The sequence below is a fragment of the Nerophis ophidion genome, linkage group LG13 (genome assembly GCF_033978795.1).
Source record: "Nerophis ophidion isolate RoL-2023_Sa linkage group LG13, RoL_Noph_v1.0, whole genome shotgun sequence".
NCBI lineage: Eukaryota > Metazoa > Chordata > Actinopteri > Syngnathiformes > Syngnathidae > Nerophis > Nerophis ophidion.
This window is the reverse complement of record NC_084623.1, coordinates 13,216,352-13,242,000: the sequence shown is the minus strand read 5'-3', so window position 1 is coordinate 13,242,000 and position 25,649 is coordinate 13,216,352. Positions and strand designations below refer to the sequence as shown.

General features: G+C 38.2%; 1 protein-coding gene across 5 annotated transcripts in view; it reads right to left on the bottom strand.

Moving 5' to 3' along the window:
- LOC133564247 (obscurin-like protein 1) overlaps window positions 1–25,649 on the bottom strand; it is a 93,992-nt gene that overhangs the window by 29,731 nt on the left and 38,612 nt on the right. For 2 of the 5 annotated variants that reach the window (XM_061918428.1, XM_061918427.1), the window contains 6 exons: window positions 6,113–6,388; window positions 5,728–6,000; window positions 3,604–3,879; window positions 3,251–3,526; window positions 2,829–3,104; window positions 2,474–2,749 (listed from right to left, as the gene is read on the bottom strand). In XM_061918428.1, coding sequence (XP_061774412.1) covers window positions 2,474–2,749; window positions 2,829–3,104; window positions 3,251–3,526; window positions 3,604–3,879; window positions 5,728–6,000; window positions 6,113–6,388 — 1,653 coding nt within the window. Of the gene's footprint in view, window positions 1–2,473; window positions 2,750–2,828; window positions 3,105–3,250; window positions 3,527–3,603; window positions 3,880–5,727; window positions 6,001–6,112; window positions 6,389–6,662; window positions 6,954–7,694; window positions 7,971–8,081; window positions 8,358–8,461; window positions 8,741–9,590; window positions 9,867–13,493; window positions 13,770–15,348; window positions 15,619–25,649 lie in introns of those variants that run through there. The other 3 variants (XM_061918429.1, XM_061918431.1, XM_061918430.1) reach the window with 3 other exon arrangements.

Genomic DNA, 25,649 nt, shown 5'->3' with positions numbered 1-25,649 from the left:
TCACATTGTCGAATTAAAAATAAATCTATTTATACCCCTGCCAGGCGGTTATGTAATCGTTGCACTTGGTTTGTCTGTTGCCAACATAATCAAAAAAAAACTTTGTAAAACTTTCAGAAAAGGTCTACAATAGGATAAGGAACAACTGATTACAATTTAGGCCTAATCCGGATCATTTCTACAATGGTACTTTCAGGGCCGCAACTAGACAAATACCGAGGTCAACATTTGGTTGTCCAAGCTTTGAAAGGCTGAAATCAGGCGTATCCCAGCACCATATAAACCAGGGGTCACCAACGCCAGGTAGCCCGTAAGGACCAGATGAGTAGCCCGCTGGCCTGTTCTAAAAATAGCTCAAATAGCAGCACTTACCAGTGAGCTGCCTCTATTTTATTAAATTGTATTTATTTACTAACAAGCTGGTCTCGCTTTGCTCGACATTTTTCATTCTAAGAGAGACAAAACTCAAATAGAATTTTAAAATCCAAGAAAATATTTTAAAGACTTGGTCTTCACTTGTTTAAATAAATTCATTTATTTTTTTACTTTGCTTCTTATAACTTTCAGAAAGACAATTTTAGAGAAAAAATACAACCTTAAAAATGATTTTAGGATTTTTAAACACATATACCTTTTTACCTTTTAAATTCCTTCCTCTCCTTTCCTGACAATTTAAATCAATGTTCAAGTATTTTTATTTATTTATTGTATGTATTTATTTATAATAAAGACATTTTAATTTAATTCTTCATTTTAGCTTCTGCTTTTTCGCCAAATAATATTTCTGAAATATTTCTTCAAACTTATTATGATTAAAATTCAAAAAAATTATTCTGGCAAATCTAGAAAATCTGTAGAATCAAATTTAAATCTTATTTCAAAATCTTTTGAATTTCTTTTAAATTTTTTGTTCTGGAAAATCTATAAGAAATAATGATTTGTCTTTGTTAGAAATATAGCTTGGTCCAATTTGTTATATATTATAACAAAGTGCAGATTGGATTTTAGCCTATTTAAAACATTTCATCAAAATTCTAAAATTAATCTTAATCAGGAAAAATTACTAATGATTTTCCATTAATAATTTTTTAATTTTTTTTTTCAAAAAGATTTGAATTAGCTAGTTTTTCTCTATTTTTTTCGGTTAAATTTTGAATTTTAAAGAGTCGAAATTGAAGATAAACTATTTTTCAAAATTTTATTTTCATTTTTTTCGTGTTTTCTCCTCTTTTAAACCGTTCAATTAAGTGTTTTTTTCATCATTTATTCTCTACAAAAAACGTTCCGTAAAAGGAAAAAAAATGTACGACGGAATGACGGACAGAAATACCCATTTTTTATATATATATAGATTTATTCATTAAAGGTAAATTGAGCAAATTGGCTATTTCTGGCAATTTATTTAAGTGTGTATCAAACTGGTAGCCCTTCACATTAATCAGTACCCAAAAAGTAGCTCTTGGTTTCTAAAAGGTTGGTGACCCCTGATATAAACAATAATAACTTTTATTGACAGAATGATTACATTTTATATCATCTAACATATTTGAAAACCAGCAGGATTTTGTAACAGTTCACATTTGTTTTAATATGCTGCAGCTTAGCATATTAAACAATTTTAACATCATTAAAACATACATTTAAAAACCGTACCAGAATTCCTTCCACAATCAGGTTTGGGACCCAAGACCTCTTTCTTTGCAAAGCAAGGGGATGAATACAGAGGACATGACCTCGCTGTCCTCAATGGTAGTTACGGCCATGGGTACATTATGTTTATGTTACAACCCTCTACTTCTTCAAGTGTGTGCTAGCGGCGCCGCCTCCACCCACAGAGACAAAGACAGTCTTCACACCGTATCTTTAATATTGGTATAAATAGTTCAAAAAGTTATAGGCGTATCTAGTTTCCACTTTCAAGACATGTAATACATAAATAACAATAGAAACAAGTGATTACATTTTGGGGTGAGCCGGATCACAATCTAGATTCAAGACTTTTTGACTACTGCAGGGGTAGGGAACCTATGGCTCTAGAGCCAGATGTGGCTATTTTGATGACCGCATCTGGCTCTCAGATAAATCTTAGCTGACATTGCTTAACACGATAAGTAATGAATAATTCTGCAGTTAATCACGATGTTAAAAATAACTTTAACATTCTCAAGCATTTTAATCCATCCAACAATTTTCTACCGCACCTGTTCAAGAAATAACAATGTTGTTCAAAATAATTAGAGACTTATTATACTTTAAAAATGTTGGTTTTAATTCAAAAATGCACGCACTTAATTGTATTCAGTGTTAAAAAAATATGATATGGCTCTTAGGGAAATACGTTTTAAAATATTTGGCTTTCATGGCTCTCTCAGCCAAAAAGGTTCCCGACCCCTGGACTATTGGGAGGTAAGGTCTGGCAGAGGTCTGTGCTTTCTAGTTTCTATTATGATATTTGCAAATATATTGTACTTACCTTGGACCTTAACAATTGTGATCAGTTTGTCATCTATGGCATCACAAACATATTTTCCAGAGTCTGATGGCTCAAGACCAGAGAGAACAAGCTTCCTCATGACGTCATGGCTGTAAATTTTGACACGAGTGTCTGGTTTCAATATCTTGCCATTCCATAGCCACTGAACAGTGGCGTTGGGCCGAGACACCTCACACTCTAAAATAAGTTCTTCTCCTGTAAGTAATATATGATGCTCTGGGTGGCCAGAATTTCCAATGATCCTAGCTGGAGGCTCTAAACAAAAACAAATAGTCAATCAATGTCTTTCTGCTCAAATAAAAATTTTTGCAATCCTAATTATTAACACAAATACCTGCAACAGTGATATGGAACACCATTTTATCATCCAGTGCATCACAAGTGTACTCTCCTGAATCATCGAGCGAGGCGTTTAGGACTACCAATGAACGGAAAACACCCTGCTCTTCACTACAGTATTGCTCACTGTCATCAATTGGCTGATCATTTTTGTACCAGCGGACGGATGCGTTTGCCCTGGATAGTTCACATACTAGAATAATGTCATCAGACACTAAAAATTGCTTTTCGGTTTTTGCTTCTGTTTTTCCAATAATTCTTACAGGCAACTCTGAAAACGAACAAGAAAAGACACGGCCAAACGTTAAACAATAAATAAATGATCCTGTTTCCTACAGAAACAAGTCAACAATGCACATCCAAACATGATAAAGCAGTTCGGGCTAACTGTTAGGTTTAACTTTTCATATGACCTACCTTGCACTTTTACATGGAAATCCATGACATCATCTTTTGCATCACAGACATATATTCCTGCATCTTCTAGTGTTAGTGAGTGAACTTTTAATTGACGCAATACACCATCTTCAACTATGGTGACAGTTGCTAAACCTTCCACTTCTTCTCCATTCTTCTTCCAGAAAACTACAGCATTAGGTCTGGATACCTCACAGTCCAAAACCAAGGTTTCTCCAACCACTTTTTCCAGCCTGCTCAATGTCTTTCGTGGACGAACAAAGCGGACAGGAGGCTCTGTAAATGTCAAAAAGTGATGTGAGACACGGTTACACACTGAAAGGTTTCCTGTCACAGCTTTCTGATTTCCTTACCGGCTATATTTACAAAGAATGTCATGGAGTCATCTATTGTGTCACAGACATATTCTGCAGAATCTTTAATAGTTGTTTCAGGTATAATAAGCCTTCTGTAGACTCCATCCACCTCTAGTATGAGGTTGTCGCTCTCCTCTACTTCAAGTCCGTCTCGATACCAACGGACCACTGCATGCGGTCGTGAGATCTCACAGCTCAGAACCATCCTCTCTGATGTTTGTTGGCACAGTTCCATTTGAGACTGACTTGGCGACACAATCCGTACTGGAGGTTCTATAAATGGACATAACTCCATTAGTGCCATTGCTACAAGTTTTCTATTCAGATTACAGATAATATGACGTATACTGTTATCTGTCAGTATCGTTTGACTCCAGTTAATGGATCTGGAATGAGTACAATATAAAGCCAAACTATGAGAAGTCACTGCCTTTAGGATATTTTGTGGTAATTCGTCATAAAATTAAAGCATAATATTATACTAAGAACTTATGTAAACATTATTTTAGCTTCTGGTAGCTTACGAGTACCTGTTGGAGCCCCCTGATACAAACTATATAAAGACATTCATTACTAGTGCTGTGGGTTTATCCTTTGTAGAGTGAGCAAATTACTGAATGCAATCAACGTTCACTGTGGGGCAGTATAGCTCGGTTGGTAGAGCGGCCGTGCCAGCAACTTGAAGGTTGCAGGTTCGATCCCCGCTTCCACCATCCTAGTCTCTGCGGTTGTGTCCTTGGGCAAGACACTTTACCCACCTGCTCCCAGTGCCACCCACGCTGGTTTAAATGTAACTTAGATATTGGGTTTCACCATGTAAAGTGCTGTGAGTCACTTGAGAAAAGCGCTATATAAATATAATTCACTTCACTTTTTGGATTTCCTTACACAGCATGCATAAAAGCATTGGAGTGAAAGAATAAGAGTTATATGTTAAATATGCACAATACGCTCTGCATGTTTTGTTACAATTATTACATCGTAGGGCCTGTATACAATCAATAAACACAGTATACCGTAAGCTAATTTTGGAAAAATTATGTACATGTTATCATACAACTCTTATTCTTAAGGGCCGTTGCTATAGTTATTATTAATTGTGCTGAGGTGGTATTTTTCTTTGACTGTGCAAAGCTGGAAATCCAAAAGATTGCAAGCCAGTCTAGTATCAGTGTCTGTGTCCAGGAACGGCTTGCTTATTGCCAAGGCCGAACACTGCAGTGATGCAGACAGAGGAGAGACAAGGCGATATCACCAGTGTCAACACATTTGCATTTCTTGTATAATCATATATTGTGTCTAACTGGAGCTGTCGAGATTACCCCTTTCCCTCAGCGACAGCTTCAGTGATGTACCCAGGGACTTCCCAAATAAATAGAGGAGGGCCGTGGGTTAGACTTTAAAGTGAAGTTTGGATCTGTAACTAGATTACTGCCCAAATAACGCCTCCTCAATTGAGCAAAATTTAACTGTATCTCTGCATGATTCCTTGCTTTTCATCTGTTTTAATAGATTTCATCAGTGTTTGAACCTGACTACTGATTACCCTAATCTTTTTTGGTCATTCTACTCACTCACCACATACATTCACATGCAGTTTTTTTTTAATGCATCATATGGAGGAATTTTAGTCATTTTTAATTGGTAATGTTAGGGCATCTAGGACTGATTTTTTTTCTTGTATCTGTGGTGGTGTAAAGAAATAAAATCACATTGCATGAAACCTATCAAAGTCCATATTGTTTATATGCCAAATCTATCTTTTAAAACTTGCATATAAAGTTAAAGTACCACTGATAGTTACACACACTAGGTGTGGTGAAATTACCCTCTGCCTTTGACCCATCCCCTTGTTCCACACCCTGGGAGGCGAGGGGAGCAGCAGCTCTGGCTGGGCTCGGGAATTATTTTGGTGATTTAACCCCCAATTCCAACCCACGATGCTCAGTGCCAAGCAGGGAGGTCTCATTTTTATAGTCTTTGGTATGACTCGGCCGGGTTTGAACTCACGACTTACAGATCTCAGGGCGGACACTCAAACTACAAGGCCACTGAGCAGGTTTTACATACAGTACAACATTCAAACAATGCATGCACAACATGCAAAGTCATGGTTCTTACCTGTAATACCGAGGTTAAAGAATATTGAATCATCCGCTGTATCGCAGACGTATTCTCCAGAATCCTCGACTCCACATGTCAGAATCTTCAGTCGTCTATAAGGACCTTCTATCTTTAGCTTAATGTTCTCGCTGTCCTGGAGCTTTTGGCCATCTTTGTACCAGCTCACTATGCCATTCGAACGCGAGAGTTCACAGCTGAGAATAATTTCCTCGGGTACATGCCGGTCAAGGTGGACATCTTCCTTCGGGTAAATTATCATTACCGGAGGTTCTGTAAGAGATTGATAGGAAATATGCACTCAGTCAACTTGCTGTTCTGTACATTTTACGTACTGATAATTTTCGCATCTTGCAAATTAGGTTCAGAAAAGCTCTTCCCTTACCTCGTATGTTCACCTTAAACATTATTGTGTTATCTCCTGCACGACATGTGTACGTGCCCGAGTCCGAGAGTTGGGCTGAAAGGATTGAGAGAGTTCTTTGGGTGCCTTCTGCTTGCATTGTTATATTGTCGTTTGAGTGGACTTCAGCTCCATCTTTGTACCACTTGACAACTCCATCAACCTGTGAGACCTGGCATGACAGATCGAGTTGGGATTTTTCCACAGCGCTCTTGAAAAGCTCCTCCTCCGGGATGTTTGCAAATGTCAACGGTGGTGCTGCAGAGTACGGACATAACAAATGTTTACACTTGACAGACCGACTCTTTCTTGAAGCGTATATTCACTGCACCTGCATGGCTGTTAAGACATGCAGACTTCAAGATTTTTTCATTAACTGTATTACCACTCCACAAAAAAATTAGAAATGAATGTTAATGACATTTGAAGCACAGTGAGAAGGGTGATACATGTGATGTATTAGAGCGTTTTGACGTATGATTACACTTTTGCGGGTATTAGAGGTCGTGACCAGAAAAACTAAGCTTATCACCTTCCACCTGCGTATCGCAAGCGTTGGAATGTGACCCATCATCAGTTTTACGACTGTTCTCCCCAGACAATGAGACTGCTGAGTCCACATCAGGTGTCGTTGTACAGACTTCAGAATTGATCTTTGTTCCTGATTGCGTAAAGAGATTTTTTCCATCCTTACCCAAGCAATTCTTGCCCATAGAGTCTGAGACCTCACAATGGGTTGTGTCTGGGTTGCCTGCTTCAATACAATAGGTTGTGTCTGGGTTGCTTGCTTCAACAGACTGCCTTGCCTTAACTTCCGGGAAAGCTGAGAATCAAATCAATGCTTCAAGGATTTTGGTTCATTCAACATTAAATTAATAAGTTTTGCAGCTCGAGATCTGCATCAGCCAGCATCTTTTCAATGCTTGTTCTCACTATTATCTCAGAACAAAAAGCTTAATAATTTGCAGAAATATGCCATAAGTAATGTCATCAGATCAATACATTTACTTTGAAATATTTATCAGCTATGTAACCAATTTCAAATAATCATACATTATACTACCAGAACCAACTGACTAAATTACATCTTTATGCTCGGGTTTTTTGCTGTATGATGCAGTTCAGATAGCATGCAATCCTTTTTTTCTGAGATTTTGAGTTAAAACCAGGGTTTAAGAAAACAGTTAGATCAAACCAAACCAAACTTCAGGCAATACGAGTGAAAACAACAAGGACACTCGACGTTTTCCCTTCTAGGACACAATGTAATAGGTGTAAGGGGTTTTAACTTGATAGTAGGGTTATTATAACTAAAATGTTCTTTTACCATCTGGTTTGTGACCTTTGGGTTTAAAATAATTAATGAGGTACATTTGAAATTTTAACGTAATCCTGTATTTGTTGATGATTTAGCTTGGAAAAATAAATATCTCACAGTGTTCTTCATGTGTCCACAAGAAGTAGTTCGTTAATTTCTAGTGTGTGTACCTTTGTAGTGATCTAAGTTGTTTAAAGTGTAAAAAATTAAAGAAAAGGTAAATGATTTTAAAAATACATAAATCACCTGCGACATCCACCTTGAATTCTATGTGATCATCTGCAGAATCACAGCGGTAAACCCCAGCATGTCTGACTTCTGCGGCTTTAATAACCAATGCTCTCAATTTTTCTTCTTTATGGAGTTCGTAATCACTCTTTGGAGACAGGTCTTCTCCATCCTTGTGCCACTGGACCTGGGCAGTTGGCTCTGAGACTTCACACTGCACCCTAACCGGGCAGCCTGCCTCTACCAATTTGTTTTTTTCTTTGTCTGGAATGGCTGCAAACTTTACAGGAGCAGCTGGTAGGTGGAAAAGATTGTGAGCAAAATCAATCATATGGTAAGGGATTATTAATAATTATACACCTTTAGGTACATTAAACTTCTCAAACCTAAAGACAAAGAAATCACCTTGGATCTCCACGTGGAATGTAACAACATCTTCAGCGAGTTTACAGCTGTAGAGGCCCGTGTCTGACATCTTAGCTGAATGAATGATCAATTTTCTGAGGCTGCCACCTCTTTTCATGTCAAGACCCGTTTTGCAAAAAAGTTCTGTATCATTTTTAAACCAGGAAACCTGGGCTCCAGGATCCAATACCTCACATTGGAGGATAATTGGAAAACCGACTGCAACCATTCTGTATTTTTCTGATTGCGGGACTGGCGTAAATTGTGGCAGTCGGCCTAAGGGAAGAGAACAATTGAGTTGACAGTACAACCTCCAGAAAGTCTTACCTTGGATGAAGAGGTGTGTGGTAACACAAGATATCAAGAAAGAAACTGATCACCTTTTACATCCACTTTGAATGTAACAGTATCATTCGCTGTTGCACAGTGGTAAACACCACTTTGTGTGTTGTCAGCTGAAGGGATGAAAAGTGTTCGTCTTCGACCCTCTGTCTGGATCTCCAGATTATCTTGTGGTTGTAGTTTGATCCCATCCTTGTACCAGTCAACGTTAGCATCAGAATCCTGGGCAAGCTCACAGTTGAGGATAATGGCATTGCCTTCTTGAAACGTCTTATTCCTTTCTGCCTCTTTGACCTCTGAGAACTTTGTGGGAAGAGCTATAGAGTTAAGATATTGCAAGAAAAAGAGAATCTTAATACATAGAAATATGAGTATTGAGTATCCATGTAATTCCAAAAGATTTCAAGAAACAGCAGTAAGCTACAGAGAGCAGCAATACAAACCATGCAATCAGTAATTGACTTGACAGGTGTGCAGGAGTCAAATATATGCATTAATCACAGGTAAAAGTACACTGCCTGCAAGCAACCAAAAAAAGGACTCTAATCAAAACAGACATAATGTTCCTGATAAGGTTTTTAATCTTCCATATATTTAAAAAATATGGCTGATAACAAGATTACTCCTTGATTTACTGGTAGACGAATAAGAAAGTCAGCAGCAAGATTTGACGTTTTCTCACAATATGCAGACAAAGATGTTGTTTTTCTGTTTAGTTTTTTTTTAAAGAAATGTCACTGCTGTCAACATGGAACCACAATTCCAGGATCCCGGAGAGAAAGAATACATTTTATATGCAAAGGGAGAAATCATTATTATACACCCTCCACATAAACATGACAACAGAGACAAATCCAGAACCAAAGTATTAGAGGGGAACGGCACTATAAAAAAAAAAAATTGTATCCATCGTTCACTTTTCTTATGAGACAAGAACACACACTGTGCCTGTGTTTAAATTGTACAAAACTTTTTAACAAGAAGCGGTTAACAATGCAAGTAGTGGGATTCTGCATTGTAGGTTTCAATGGTTAAAGTATAGAAACTGTAAGCAATATTTTGGTAGAAGAAAATGAATGGACAATGTTGTGAGTTCGGTTGAAAACATGAAAACATTCTGTTCCAGATAGTTAACAGTGCAAGGCCAGTTCAAGTTCCGAGCATCACCTTTTACTTCCACAGTGAACTGGATGTCGTCATCCTTCGACTCACAACGGTATACGCCAGAATCAACCACTTTGGCGGATGGAATAACTACATTTTTCAAGTTTTCCTTTGACTGGATGTCTATTCCACCTCGAGGTAGGAGCTGTGTTCCATCTTTATACCATGTGACTTGTCCACTGGGGTCTGACAGCTCACACTGCAGAGCAATGGGGCAGCCGGCCATGACTGCCTTTGTCTGGTCAGCCTTTGATACGGCTGAAAACTTCTGAAGTGGAACTAAAGGACGGAATGCAAAACGCAATTAGATTTGAAAAGGGTATTTTTAGGTTCCATTTTTTTTTCAGGCATGTTTTTAGGTATGTGAGGTATTGTTTCACCTTTACATGTTTTAATTGTCACCTGTAGTCTTCACCTGGGACGTCACAGGTGAAGACTGCAGGTCTGAAATAAGAAACTAAAACTATATTAAATAAGAAGACAGAATATACCTTTTCGGTTTTACTGGTATCAACTCAATCAATTAAAAGGAAATTGCACTTTTTTTGGAATTTTTCCTATTGTACGAAATCATTATGATTGCGAACGACGATGGGTGGATTTTTTTTCTTATGCATTCCAAATTGTAAATAAAAGTCAGCAAATGGAAGCATACAATCCAATAAATAACCATTCACAAACCGCCAACAATACACCATTTACATTTCGTAGTTTGAATAATAACCAAGTATTAGGGACGGCGTGGTGCTGTTGGAAGAGTGGCCGTGCCAGCAACCTTAGGGTTCTTGGTCCAATCCCCGCCTTCTACCAACCTCGTGTCATAACGGGGAGAGGGGGGGTGGGTTTCGCAGCTTGCTGCGAAGTTTGTTCTCCCTGGTTGCAAACGGACTTTTCCGGACAAAGATAGCAAGTGTGAACCTATTCACTAATCTACTACAAAATAACAGGCAAAAACTGTCTTAACTGTGGCATGGAATAAACAAAAGACTTACTGTGGTATGAAACAAATAAAGTAGAAAAAAACTTGGAATAGGACATGGAACGAGCAGCATGAACTAAGTCTGAAACTGTGGCATGAAAAGAGCCATAACACCAGGCCGACTGACTGGCAAAGAGAGGCTTAAAAAAAAGTCTTTTAATCAGAGCAGGTGCGTGTCTGAACACTAACGGCAGGTGAAACTAATGAGTCGCTATGGTAATTAAACAAACAAAGGAGCGAAAACAGGAACTAAAAGAGTTCAAAACTAACAAAAAAATAACAAAAACATAATCCAGACCACAGATCACGAAACCTCGTAACGTCCATCGAGTCCTTGAGCAAGACACTTCACCCTTGCTCCTGATGAGTCGGGGTTAGGGCCTTGCATGGCAGCTCCCGCCATCAGTTTATGAATGTGTGTGTGAATGAGTGAATGTGGAAATAGTCTCAAAGCGCTTTGGGTACTTTGAAGTTAGAAACGCGCTATACAAGTATAACCCATTTACCATTAGCGACATTGTTATTACAAGCGCTAACGCAGACAAACTATTTATAGCGGCAATGTGATCACTTCCTGTGTGCCAATGTTTACATCATCTGCTGCTTTCTCGCTTCCTTGCTCCCTGTAATGTTATTGCAGATCATAAATCGTGCCTCTCACCTGGACAGAATATTTCTAAGTATTCTGACAAGTTGGTACACTTTGACAGACATTTAGGACCCACAACTGGCAAAGACGACACAAAAAGTCACCCCTAACCCCTTTTTTCGTGAGGATTATGAGACATTCTTCATCTAAATATGAATATATAAACATCCCAGCAGTCGGCATCCTAATGACAGCAGACCTAATAAAGTAAGTGACATTTTATTATGTTTGTTGGCTTTCATGACGTCTAGAGTGAGTCATAATCAGTGATGAAGATTAAAAAAAGAACAAGTTGTGATGCGTTTTTGTAAATTAATTGGTGCATGCCCAAAATGATCAAAGTACGTTTTTTTTTTTACAAATGTGCTTGATAATACATTACATATATATACTTACATCATGTATTTAAAAAAAATAAATGGAGGTGTTTGAATGTGTTTTAAAGGGCTTTTTTGATCGCGCTATTTTATGAATTAAAATGCAAAAAGTAAACAGATAACATCCATCGCCATGTCTCTTATCATGATTGTGAACGAAAGGCAAAATTACAAAATAAATTTCTCCTTTAAGGCTTTCAAGAAAAAATATATACAGGACTGTCTCAGAAAATTTGAATATTGTGATAAAGTCCTTTATTTTCTGTAATGCAACTAAAAACATGAAAATGTCATACATTCTGGATTCATTACACATCAACTGAAATTTTGCAAGCCTTTTATTATTTTAATATTGCTGATTATGGCATACAGCTTTTTTTACTTGGTCTGAGGAAATATTCTATTTTTTTGAGATAGGATTTTTGAGTTTTCTTAAGCTGTATGCCATAATCAAAAATATTAAAATAATAAAAGGCTTGCAATATTTCAGTTAATGTGTAATGAATCCAGAATATATGACATTTTCATGTTTAGTAAATAAAGGACTTCATTACAATATTCTAATTTTCTGAGACAGTCCTGTATATATATACTGTATATAAAGTTATACAAATAAAATATCACCATGTACCTAGTTGAACATTTGGCATTTTGAAAACTCACTCAGCTTCTCACTTGATGCAATCAAGAAAACGATGCAAATAAATACTGTACATAGATATTCCCACCCAAGTCATTTGCTTATTGCTTATGGTCCAAACACTAATACATTTAGACTAACATAAATTAGATGATCAATTTGGTAAATGGGGTGTTATTTTTTTATTTTAAAGACATAAAAAAAGGAATGTCACTGCAACTAACTGCTGTTTTTACGATGCTTCCCCCCCAAAAAACCCACAAACAGTAAACCAATCAAGCAATGTAATTACACTGCTGGTACGCAAGACATTAGTACAAGTTCCCAAAAGTTGTGTGCCATGATTGCCCTGAGTTATATGATTATTTATTTGTTTTGAGTTATCATGCTAATACAAGCAGGGTAGCGAACCAGTTCAGCATTAATGTATGCTTTTGGGGTTCTGGTCAGTCCATCCAGCAAAAGGTGAACAATCTCAGTCTTGTGTAGGTCTACAATCTTGTCCTTAAGGTCCTTTGGTAGCACCTTGGGTTTGTCTATGGTTGTGGAGAGGTGTGAATGGAAAAAGACGGTTTGAAATGATATTTTTTCTTCAACATTCTGTCCGTCAGCTACAATACATTTTGCACCAAAAATATAGACTGTTTATGTCTTTGTAAGATTGTAAACATACAAATCAGCATGTATCAAAGACTTACGTCCCTTACCATATTGGCAGGCTTCAATGATTAAGTAGAAAAACTGTAAGCTATATTTAAGGTAAAGGAAATTAATAACAATATTGTGGGATTGGTTGAAACCAGGGCTTCACGGTGGAAGAGGGGTTAGTGCGTCTGCCTCACAATACGAAGGTCCTGCAGTCCTGGGTTCAAATCCAGGCTTGGGATCTTTCTGTGTGGAGTTTGCATGTTCTCCCCGTGAATGCGTGGGTTCCCTCCGGGTACTCCGGCTTCCTCCCACTTCCAAAGACATGCACCTGGGGATAGGTTGATTGGCAACACTAAATTGGCCCTAGTGTGTGAATGTGAGTGTGAATGTTGTCTGTCTATCTGTGTTGGTCCTGCGATGAGGTGGCGACTTGTCCAGGGTGTACCCCGCCTTCCGCCCGATTGTAGCTGAGATAGGCGCCAGCGCCCCCCGCGACCCCGAAAGGGAATAAGCGGTAGAAAATGGATGGATGGATGGTTGAAACCAGGAACACATTCTGTTCCAGTTAGTTAATAGTGCAAAACTAGTTAAAAGTTACAAATCAGAGCATCACCTTTTGCTTCCACAGCATACTGGACGTTGTCATTCTTTGACTCACAACAAAATACGCCAGAATCAGCCACCTTGGCAGACGAGATAACTAGATTCCTCAAGTTTTCCTTTGACTGGATGGCTATTCCACTTTGAGGTAAGAGCTGTGTTCCATTTTTGAACCGTGTGACTTGTCCACTGGGGTCTGACAGCTCACACTGCAGAGCAATGGGGCAGCCGGCCATGACTGCCTTTGTCTGGTCAGCTTTTGATACAGCTGAAAACTTCCGAAGTGGAACTAGAGGATAAAATGCAAAACGCAATTAGATTTGATAAGGGTATGTTTAGTTTCCATTGTTTTCCAGACATGATGTTAAGTATGTCAGGTATTGTTTCACCTTTACACGTTTTGTCACCTGCAGTCTCCACCTGTTACATCAAAGGTGAAGACTGCAGGCCTGAAATTAAGAAACTATTAAATTCGAAGACAGAATTAACCTATTCGGTTTCACTAGTACCAACGAAATCACTTAAAGTAATCCAAAAAAAAATACTGTTCCTACAGCATTAAATTATCCAATGAGCATAATTGAATATTTGGCATTTTGAAAACTAACTCAGCTTCTCATTTGACGCAATCAATGCAATTTTGCAAATAAGTACTGTATATGATTCCCATTCAATATTTAAGTCATTGTTTTGCTTACGGTCCAAACACTTATACATTTAAACTAACACAAGTTGGATAATTAAGTTAGTAAATGGGGTGTTATTTGTTATTTTTAATGACACAAAATGAATGTTACAGCCTTGCGACAAGGCGGCGACTTGTCTAGGGTGTACACTACCCTGCGCCCGATTGTAGCTGAGATAGGCTCCAGCGCCCCCCGCGACCCCAAAAGGGAATAAGCGGTAGAAAATGGATGGATGGATGAATGTTACAACAACAACCTGCTGTTTTTACCATTGTTTCCCCCACAAAAACCCAAAAACAGCTTACCAATCAATTGAAATGTTGCTCAATGACTAGTAAAAGGTACAAAAGACTTTTAGCATGTAATTACGCTGCTGGTACGCAAGACATTAGTACAAGCTTCCAATGGTAGTGTGTCATGAATGCGCTGAGGGGTAGCGAACCAGTTCAGCAGATATATGTTTTTGACTTCAGGGCAGTTCATCCAGCAAGAGGTGAACAATCTATTTAGACCTATTTTTGGAGAGTTGTTTTCTATTCGTAGCTACTGGATGACTGCCCCTTGCTCAAGCTACTCATAAGGGAGTGTGCGGGAAAGTCAAAATAGTTTAAGGAAGACTGGGCGTTGTTACAAGCAGAAGAGAAGAAGGGGGCACAAGAGCTAAAGTCTCAGGGAGAAGGCAGGAAAAATTCAGCAAAGGACATTGTCCGAGTTATTCCAACCCATGTGAATGGATTTCTTTGTCCACCCCAGGACACTAATAATATTATCTCCTTCGTTAAACATGTGCATACAAACAATCCGCTTTAGGAAAGTTCATCTATTCTATTTCCATTTTTGATTTTATATACTCAATTTATATAACTAACAATAAACAATCAACATAAAGTTAAAATAAATCCCGAATAAATAGGAGCAGAAAGAAGTATAAACTTCTAACATCTGCCTTGCTCTGTTAGATGCACAGAACCATGTACCTTATAATCAGCATAGATCCAAAACCTATTTCCCTTACCATGTATGCATATGTTTCAATGATTAGTTAGAGAAACGTTAAGCGATATTTAAGGATTTAAGGCAAATAAATTGACAAAATTGTGAGTTTGGCTGAAAACATGAACACTTTCTGTTCCAGGTAGTTAGTAGTGCAAGGCCAGTTAAAGTTACAAATCAAAGAATCACCTTTTACTTGCACAGTGAACTGGATGTCGTCATCCTTCGACTCACAACGGTATTCGCCAGAATCCGCCACCTTGGTAGATGGGATAACTAGACTTCTCAAGTTTTTCTTTGACTGGATGTCAATTCCACTTTGAGGTCGGAGCCGTGATCCATCTTTGTACCATGTGACTTTTCCACTAGGGTCTGACAGCTCACACTGCAGAGCAATGGGGCAGCCGGCCATGACTGTCTTTGTCTGGTCAGCCTCTGATACAGCTGAAAACTTCTGAAGTGGAACTAAAGGGTGGAATGCAAAATGCAATTAGAATTGAAAACTGTATTTTTAGTTTCCATTTTTTACCAGACATGTTTTTAGGTATGTCAGGTACAGTTTATCAATCAATGAAAATGTTGCTCAAGGCCTAGCTAAAGGTACAAAAGACTTTTAGCGTGTAATAACACTGCTGTTACGCAAGACATTAGTACAAGCTTCCAATGGTAGTGTGTCATGATTCCGCTGAGTTATGTGATTATTTATTTGTTTGGGGTTATCATGTATACAAGTGGGGAGGTGAACCAGATCAGCATCAATAGGTTTTCGGGTTCAGGGCAAGGTGAACACTTATTTTTTTTTACACACTAAGGGGAAATAGGTATGTCTAATTAACCAAACTTGGCTTAGTACTTTTGTTTGGAAACCCTTGTTGGCAAGAACAGAGGTTCAACGTTTCCTGTCGCTGGTCATCAGGGTTGCATAGGTTTCAGGAGTGACTTTGGTCAAAGAAACAGACCCAAAGCAGAATAATTCCACCATTTCCTAAGAGCTCAATGTTGGTCTCATATGATTACATCACATTCTCCCAAGTTTGGTTGGATTTATTTAGATACTCACTGGCAAACCTTAGACAGGAAGGTATTCGGCAAGATCTCAATCCATTGCAGTATAGTGTGTTACTCATGTTTTTTTCAGTTAATGTAGTCCCAACTCATTTGATATCTCCATCTGGCTGTTTCGAGTAATTCTGGACTGGTCACTCACTTTTTTCACAATCATCCTTATAGAATGAAGTGAAATTCTTGAATTACACACTCGGGCTTTAGCTCTAACTGTTATGTTGTATTTCTTTGTGATGAATTATTCCATTTTAGTGGTCTCTTTCTCACCAGGTCTTTCACCCTTTCCAATCTTGTGTCGTTCTAAAATCTTGGCCCTAAGGTCCTTTGATAGCACTTTGGTCTTGTCTATGGTGATGGAGAGGTTTAAATGGAAATTGACTGTTTGAAATGTTATGGGTTATTTTCAACTTATGTCTGTCAGTTACAATGCATTTTGCATCAAAAATGTAGTGTACATGTATTTGTAAGATAGTAAACTTAAAAATAAGCATGGATCAAATACTTATTTCGCCTGTGGTATCTGCATATGCACTGTAGGTTTCAATGATTAAGTAGAACAACCGTAAGCAATAATTTAGTAGAAGCCGATGAAATGACAATATTGTTAGTTTGGTTGAAAACATGAACACTTTCTGTTCCAGGTAGTTAATAGTGCAAGGCCAGTTAAAGTTACAAATCAAAACATCACCTTTTACTTCCACAGTGAACTGGATGTCATCATCCTTCGACTCACAACAATATACGCCAGAATCAGTCACCTTGGCAGATGGAATAACTAGAATTCTCAAGTTTTCCTTTGACTGGATGTCTATTCCACTTCGAGGTAGGAGCAGTGATCCATCTTTATACCATGTGACTTGTCCACTGGGGTCTGACAGCTCACACTGCAGAGCAATGGGGCAGCCGGCCATGACTGCCTTTGTCTGGTCAGCCATTGATACGGCTGAAAACTTCTGAAGTGGAACTAAAGGACGGAATGCAAAACGCAATTAGATTTGAAAATTGTATTTTTAGTTTCCCTTTTTTTCCAGACATGTTTTTAGGGATGTCAGGTATTGTTTCACCTTTGCATGTTTTAATTGTCAACAGCAGTCTTCACCTGCAACGTCACAGGTGAAGACTACTGGTCTGAAAATAAGAAACTAAAAATACATTCAGAGGACAGAATAAACCTATTTGGGTTGACTGGTACCTACTAAGTCACTTAAAGCAATTAAGAATAAATACTGTTCTACAGCACCCAAGACATTAGTACAAGCTTCCAATGGTAGTGTGTCATGACTGCGCTAAGTTATGTGATTACTTATTTGTTTGGAGTTATCATGTTAAAACAAGCGGGGTAGTAAACCAGTCCAGCATTAGTATGTTTTTGGGTTCAGAAACGTCCATCCAGCAAAAAGTGAACAATTTTCTTTGTCCTATATTTGGATGGATGTTTTCCATTTGTAGCTACTGGAAGACTGCCTCTTGCGAAAGCTACTCATAAGGGAGTGTGCAGGAAATTCAAAAGAGTTTAAGGAAGATGGGGCGTTGTTACAAGCAGGAGTGAAAATGGGGGCACAAGAGTTGAAGTCTCAGGGGAAAATCAAGAAAAAGTCTGTGTTATTCCAACCCATGTGGATGGATCTTTTTGAGCACCCCAAGACACCATTAATATTATCTTCATCGTTAAACATGTGGATACGAATATTAAGCCTAAGGTAAGTTCACCTTTTCCATTTCCATTGTTGTTTTTGTTTTAATAACAAACAAAAAACAATCAACATAGCGTTAAAATAAATCATGAATGAAAAGGAGCCGAAAGAAGTATAAACCTATAACATTTGCCCCCCTCTGTTTAATGCACAGACTTTTACCTTAAAATCTTAGAAGAGATTTGCGTGACTTCAGAGAGAACACTGACGCTTTGTCAAAGATCTGACTTCCAGCATGACAATAACTCCAAACATAAAACCAAGGCAATAAAAGAGTGGCCGAGCTAGAGACCTGAGTGCTGCAGGTTCGCTCCCCGTCTCTTGACATCCAAATACTGTCATAGCATCTCAATATTAGAGACAACATAAATCTCCTGAGGCCGTCAATTGGAGCCTGCCATGCCTCAAGTTTGATTACCTTACTTGTAATGACTGATATAAACCTATCACCTTTTTCAAAGATGACTTCTACAGTTTTTCTAACTCTCCCTCTGGTAGTTGCCCTTTTGTACTGTATATATTAAAATTTGGCATTAGAGGGACATTAAACTCAAATGTTAAGTCCAAAAGCACTTGTTTTTCTATGGACCTTTTAAATCATAGTTATAAGGGTCTAGTAAGCTCGGTGTGTAGTTCTCCACTGGAAGTTGAAAGAGTTCAGCATTACCAATAAGGAGAATTACAGCAGGGAAAATACATTTTTGATCTGATTTTTTTAAGCTTATCCATTTACAAACATATGGACAGCCCAGAATTGTTATGGCAAATTCACTGTAACCCAAACAAACACTTTGTAAAAAAAAATGATTCAAAATATAATGGCTATACAATTATCAATATTTCTTCAGAATCTGTTTTATTGGCCAAGTATGTTTAACACACTAAGGGGATAGAGGTATTTCTAATTAACCAAACTTGGCTTAGTACTTTGGTGTGGAAACCCTTGTTGGCAAGAACAGAGGTTCAACGTTTCCTGTCGCTGGTCATCAGGGTTGCATAGGTTTCAGGAGTGACTTTGGTCAAAGAAACAGACCCAAAGCAGAATGTTTCCACCTTTTCCGAAGAGCTCAATGTTGGTCACATCTGACTACATCACATTACTCATATTTTTCTCTGTGATTGTAGTCCCAACTCCCTTGGTATCTCCATCTAACTCTTTTGTAGTAATTCTGGGCTGGTCCCTCAATTTTCTCAAAATTATCCTTACCGAATGAAATTCAATTCTTGAATTACACTCTCTGGCACCAGCTCTTCTTCCATTGGGATGAATTATATCATCTGTTGGTCTCTTTCTCACCAGGTCTATAACCATTTCCAGTCTTAGGCAGGTCTAAAATATTGCCCCTAAAGTCCTGTGATAGCACTCTGGTTTTGTCTATGATGATGGAGAGGTTTGAATGGAAATTGACTGTTTAAAATGTTATGGGTTATTTTTAAGTCATGTCCGTCAGTTACAATGAATTTAACATCAAAAATATGGACTGTGCATGTCTTTGGAAGATAGTAAACTTAAAAATCAGGATGGATCAAAGACTTATTTCCCCTGCCTTATCTGCATATGTACTGTAGATTTCAATGATTAAGTAGAGCAACTGTAAGCAATATTTTGGTAGAAGCAAATGAATTGACAATATTGTGAGTTTGGTTGAAAACATGAACATTTTCTGTTCCAGGTAGTTAATATTGCAAGGCCAGTTAAAGTTACAAATCAAAACATCACCTTTTACTTCCACAGTGAACTGGATGTTGTCATCCTTCGACTCACAACAGTACATGCCAGAATCAGCCACCTTGGCAGATGGAATAATTAGACTTCTCAAGTTTTCCTTTGACTGGATGTCTATTCCACTTCGAGGTAAAAGCTGTGTTCCATCTTTGTACCATGTGACTTGTCCACTGGGGTCTGACAGCTCACACTGCAGAGCAATGGGGCAGCCGGCCATGACTGACTTTGTCTGGTCGGCCTCTGATACAGCTGAAAACTTCTGAAGTGGAACTAAAGAATGGAATGCAAAACGCAGTTAGACTAGAAAAGGATATTTTTAGTTTCCATTTTTTTTTCAGACATGTTTTTAGGGATGTCAGGTATTGTTTCACCTTTACATGTTGTAATTGTCACCTGCAACTTCACAGGTGACATGAGCACAATTGAACATTTGGTATTTTGAAAATTAACTCAGCTCCTCATTTGATGCAGCAGATAAAATGTTGTAAAAAAGGTACTGTACATAAAGATTCCCACCCAATGTTTAAGTCGATGCTTTGCGCATTGCTTAAGGTCCAAACACTAATACATTAGGACTAACACAAGTTGGATTATGAAGTTAGTAAATGGGGTGTTATTTGTTATTATTAATGACATAAAAGGAATGTTACAGCAACCAACTGCTGTTTTTACGATGTTTTTCCCCCAGAAAACCGACAAAGAGTTTACCAATCATTCAAAATGTTGCATTATGCCTAGTATAAGGTACAAAATACTTTTAGCATGTAATTACACTGCTGGTACACAAGAGATTAGTACAAGCTTCCAATGCTGGTGTGCCATGATTACTCAAAGTTATCTGATTATTTATCTGTTTGGAGTTATCAAGTGGGGTAGCAAACCAGTTCACCATCAATATGTTTTTGGGTTCAGGGCAGTCCATCCAGTAAAAGGTGAACGATCTATTACCCCTTGCTCAAGCTACTCATAAGGGAATGTGCAGGAATGTCAAAAGAGTTTAGGGAAGACTGGGTGTTGTTACAAGCAGGAGGAGTAATTCTGGACTGGTCCCTGACTTTTCTCATAATCGTCCTTACCGAATGAAATTAAATTTTTGAATTACACACTCGGGCACCAGCTCTTCTTCCATTGCGATTAGTTATTCAATCTGGTGGTCTCTATCTCACCAGGCCTATAACCCTTTCCAGTCATAGGTAGGTCTAAAATATTGTCCCTAAAGTCCTGTGACAGCACTTTGGTGACAGTCTATGGTGATGGAGAGGTTTGAATGGAAATTGACTGTTTTAAATGTTATGGGTTATTTTTAAGTCATGTCTGTCAGTTACAATAAATTTAACATCAAAATTATGGACTGTGCGTGTCTTTGTAAGATAGTGAACTTAAAAATCAGGATGGATCAAAGACTTATTTCCCCTTCCGTATCTGTATATGTACTGTAGATTTCAATGATTAAGTAGAGCAACTGTAAGCAATATTTTGGTAGAAGCAAATGAATTGACAATATTGTGAGTTTGGTTGAAAAAATGAACATTTTCTGTTCCAGGTAGTTAATAGTGCAAGGCCAGTTAAAGTTACAAATCAAAACATCACCTTTTACTTCCACAGTGAACTGGATGTTGTCATCCTTCGACTCACAACAGTACATGCCAGAATCAGCCACCTTGGCAGATGGAATAATTAGACTTCTCAAGTTTTCCTTTGACTGGATGTCTATTCCACTTTGAGGTAGGAGTCGTGATCCATCTTTGTACCATGTGACTTGTCCACTAGGGTCTGACAGCTCACACTGCAGAGCAATGGGGCAGCCGGCCATGACTGTCTTTGTCTGGTCAGCCGCTGATACAGCTGAAAACTTCTGAAGTGGAACTAAAGAATGAAATGCAAAACGCAGTTAGATTTGAAAAGGGTATTTTTAGTTTCCATTTTTTTCCAGACATGTTTTTAGGAATGTCAGGTATTGTTTCACCTTTTCATGTTTTAATTGTCACCTGCAACTTCACAAGTGACAAGAGCATAATTCAACATTTGGCATTTTTAAAAGTTACTCAGCTTCTCGTTTGATGCAGTACATAAAATGTTGTAAAAAGATACTGTACATAAAGATTCCCACCCAATGTTTTGGTCGATGCGTCACGTATTACTTATGGTCCAAGCACTAATACATTAGCACTAACGCAAGTTGGATTATGGAGTTAGTAAATGGGGTGTTATTTGTTATTATTGATGACATAAAAGGAATGTTACAGCAACCAACTGCTGTTTTTACGATGTTTTCCCCCAGAAAACCGACAAAGAGTTTACCAATCATTCAAAATGTTGCATTATGCCTAGTATAAGATAAAAAAGACTTTTAACGTGTAATTACACTGCTGGTACGCAAGCGATTAGTACAAGCTTCCAATGCTGGTGTGCCATGATTACGCAAAGTTATCTGATTACTTATCTGTTTGGAGTAAGTGGGGTAGCAAACCAGTTCAGCATCAATATGTCTTTGGGTTCAGGGCAGTCCATCCAGTAAAAGGTGAACGATCTATTACCCCTTGCTCAAGCTACTCATAAGGGAATGTGCAGGAAATTCAAAAGAGTTTAGGGAAGACTTGGTGTTGTTACAAGCAGGAGGAGTAATTCTGGACTGGTCCCTCACTTTTCTCATAATCGTCCTTACCGAATGAAGTGAAATTCTTGAATTACACACTCGGGCACCAGCTCTTCTTCCATTGCGATTAGTTATTCAATCTGGTGGTCTCTATCTCACCAGGCCTATAGCCCTTTCCAGTCATAGGTAGGTCTAAAATATTGTCCCTAAAGTCCTGTGATAGCACTTTGGTCTTGTCTATGGTGATGGAGAGGTTTGAATGCAAATTGACTGGTTTAAATGTTATGGGTTATTTTTAACTCATGTCTGTCAGTTACAATAAATTTAACATCAAAATGATGGACTGTGCATGTCTTTGTAAGATAGTAAACTTAAAAATCAGGATGGATCAAAGACTTATTTCCCCTTCCGTATCTGCATATGTACTGTAAGTTTCAATGATTAAGTAGAGCAACTGTAAGCAATATTTTGGTAGAAGCAAATGAATTGACAATATTGTGAGTTTGGTTGAAAACATGAACATTTTCTGTTCCAAGATGTTAATAGTGCAAGGCCAGTTAAAGTTACAAATCAAAACATCACCTTTTACTTCCACAGTGAACTGGATGTTGTCATCCTTCGACTCACAACAGTACATGCCAGAATCAGCCACCTTGGCAGATGGAATAATTAGACTTCTCAAGTTTTCCTTTGACTGGATGTCTATTCCACTTCGAGGTAAAAGCTGTGTTCCATCTTTGTACCATGTGACTTGTCCACTGGGGTCTGACAGCTCACACTGCAGAGCAATGGGGCAGCCGGCCATGACTGTCTTTGTCTGGTCAGCCTCTGATACAGCTGAAAATTTCTGAAGTGGAACTAAAGAATGGAATGCAAAACACAGTTAGATTTGAAAAGGGTATTTTTAGTTTCTATTTTTTTTCCATGCATGTTTTTAGGGATGTCAGGTATTGTTTCACCTTTACATGTTTTAATTGTCACCTGCGACTTCACAGGTGACATGAGCACAATTGAACATTTGGTATTTTTGTAAAGTAACTCAGCTCCTCGTTTGATGCAGTAGATAAAATGTTGTAAAAAAGTACTGCACAAAAAGATTCCCACCCAATATTTAAGTCGATGCTTTGCGCATTGCTTAAGGTCCAAACACTAATACATTAGGACTAACACAAGTTGGGTTATGAAGTTAGTAAATGGGGTGTTATTTGTTATTATTAATGATATAAAAGGAATGTTGCAGCAACCAACTGCTGTTTTTACGATGTTTTTCCCCCAGAAAACCGACAAAGAGTTTACCAATCATTCAAAATGTTCCATTATGCCTAGTATAAGGTACAAAAGACTTTTGGCGCGTAATTACACTGCTGGTACGCAAGAGATTAGTACATTCTTCCAATGCTGGTGTGCCATGATTACGCAAAGTTGTCTGATTATTTATCTGTTTGGAGTTATCAAGTGGGGTAGCAAATCAGTTCAGCATCAATATGTTTCTGGGTTCAGGGCAGTCCTTCCAGTAAAATGTGAACAATCTATTACCCCTTGCTCAAGCTACTCATAAGGGAATATGCAGGAAAGTCAAAAGAGTTTAGTGAAGACTGGGTGTTGTTACAAGCAGTAGGAGTAATTCTGAGCTGGTCCTTCACCTTTCTCATAATCATCCTTACCGAACGAAGTGAAATTCTTAAATTACACACTCGGGCACCAACTCTTCTTCCATTGGGATTAGTTATTCAATCCGGTGGTCTCTTTCTCACCAGGCCTATAACTTTTTCCAGTCATAGGTAGGTCTAAAATATTGTCCCTAAAGTCCTGTGATAACACTTTGGTCTTGTCTATGGTGATGGAGAGGTTTGAATGGAAATTGACTGTTTTAAATGTTATGGGTTATTTTTAACTCATGTCTGTCAGTTACAATAAATTTGACATCAAAACTATGGACTGTGCATGTCTTTGGAAGATAGTAAACTTAAAAATCTGCATGGATCAAAGACTTATTTCCCCTTCCGTATCTGCATATGTACTGTAGGTTTCAATGATTAAGTAGAGCAATTGTAAGCAATATTTTGGTAGAAGCAAATGAATTGACAATATTAAGAGTTTGGTTGAAAACATGAACATTTTCTGTTCCAGGTAGTTAATATTGCAAGGCCAGTTAAAGTTACAAATCAAAACATCACCTTTTACTTCCACAGTGAACTGGATGTTGTCATCTTTCGACTCACAACAGTACATGCCAGAATCAGCCACCTTGGCAGATGGAATAATTAGACTTCTCAAGTTTTCCTTTGACTGGATGTCTATTCCACTTCGAGGTAAAAGCTGTGTTCCATCTTTGTACCATGTGACTTGTCCACTGGGGTCTGACAGCTCACACTGCAGAGCAATGGGGCAGCCGGCCATGACTGTCTTTGTCTGGTCAGCCTCTGATACAGCTGAAAACTTCTGAAGTGGAACTAAAGAATGGAATGCAAAACACAGTTAGATTTGAAAAGGGTATTTTTAGTTTCTATTTTTTTTCCGTGCATGTTTTTAGGGATGTAAGGTATTGTTTCACCTCTACATGTTTTAATTGTCACCTGCAACTTCACAGGTGACACTAGCACGATTGAACATTTGGTATTTTGAAAAGTAACTCAGCTCCTCATTTGATGCAGCAGATAAAATGTTGTAAAAAAGGTACTGTACATAAAGATTCCCACCCAATGTTTAAGTCGATGGTTTGCGCATTGCTTAAGGTCCAAACACTAATACATTAGCCATAACGCAAGTGCAACCAAATGCTGTTTTTACGATGTTTTTCCCCCAGAAAATGGACAAACAGTTTACCAATCATTCAAAAATTTTGCATTACGCCTAGTATAAGGTACAAAAGAATTTTAGCGTGTAATTACACTGCTGGTACACAAGAGATTAGTACAAGCTTCCAATGCTGGTGTGCCATGATTACGCGGTTATCTGATTATTTATCTGTTTGGAGTTATCAAGTGGGGTAGCAAACCAGTTCACCATCAATATGTTTTTGGGTTCAGGGCAGTAAATCCAGCAAAAGGTGAACGATCTATTACCCCTTGCTCAAGCTACTCATAAGAGAATGTTCAGGAAAGTCAAAAGAGTTTAGTGAAGACTGGGTGTTGTTACAAGCAGTAGGAGTAATTCTGGACTGGTCCCTCACTTTTCTCATAATCATCCTTACCGAATGAAGTGAAATTCTTGAATTACACACTCGGGCACCAGTTCTTCTTCCATAGCGATTAGTTATTCAATCTGGCGGTCTCAATCTCACCAGGCCTATAACCATTTCCAGTCATAGGTAGGTCTAAAATATTGTCCCTAAACTCCTGTGATAGCACTTTGGTCTTGTCTATGGTGATGGAGAGGTTTGAATGCAAATTGACTGTTTTAAATGTTA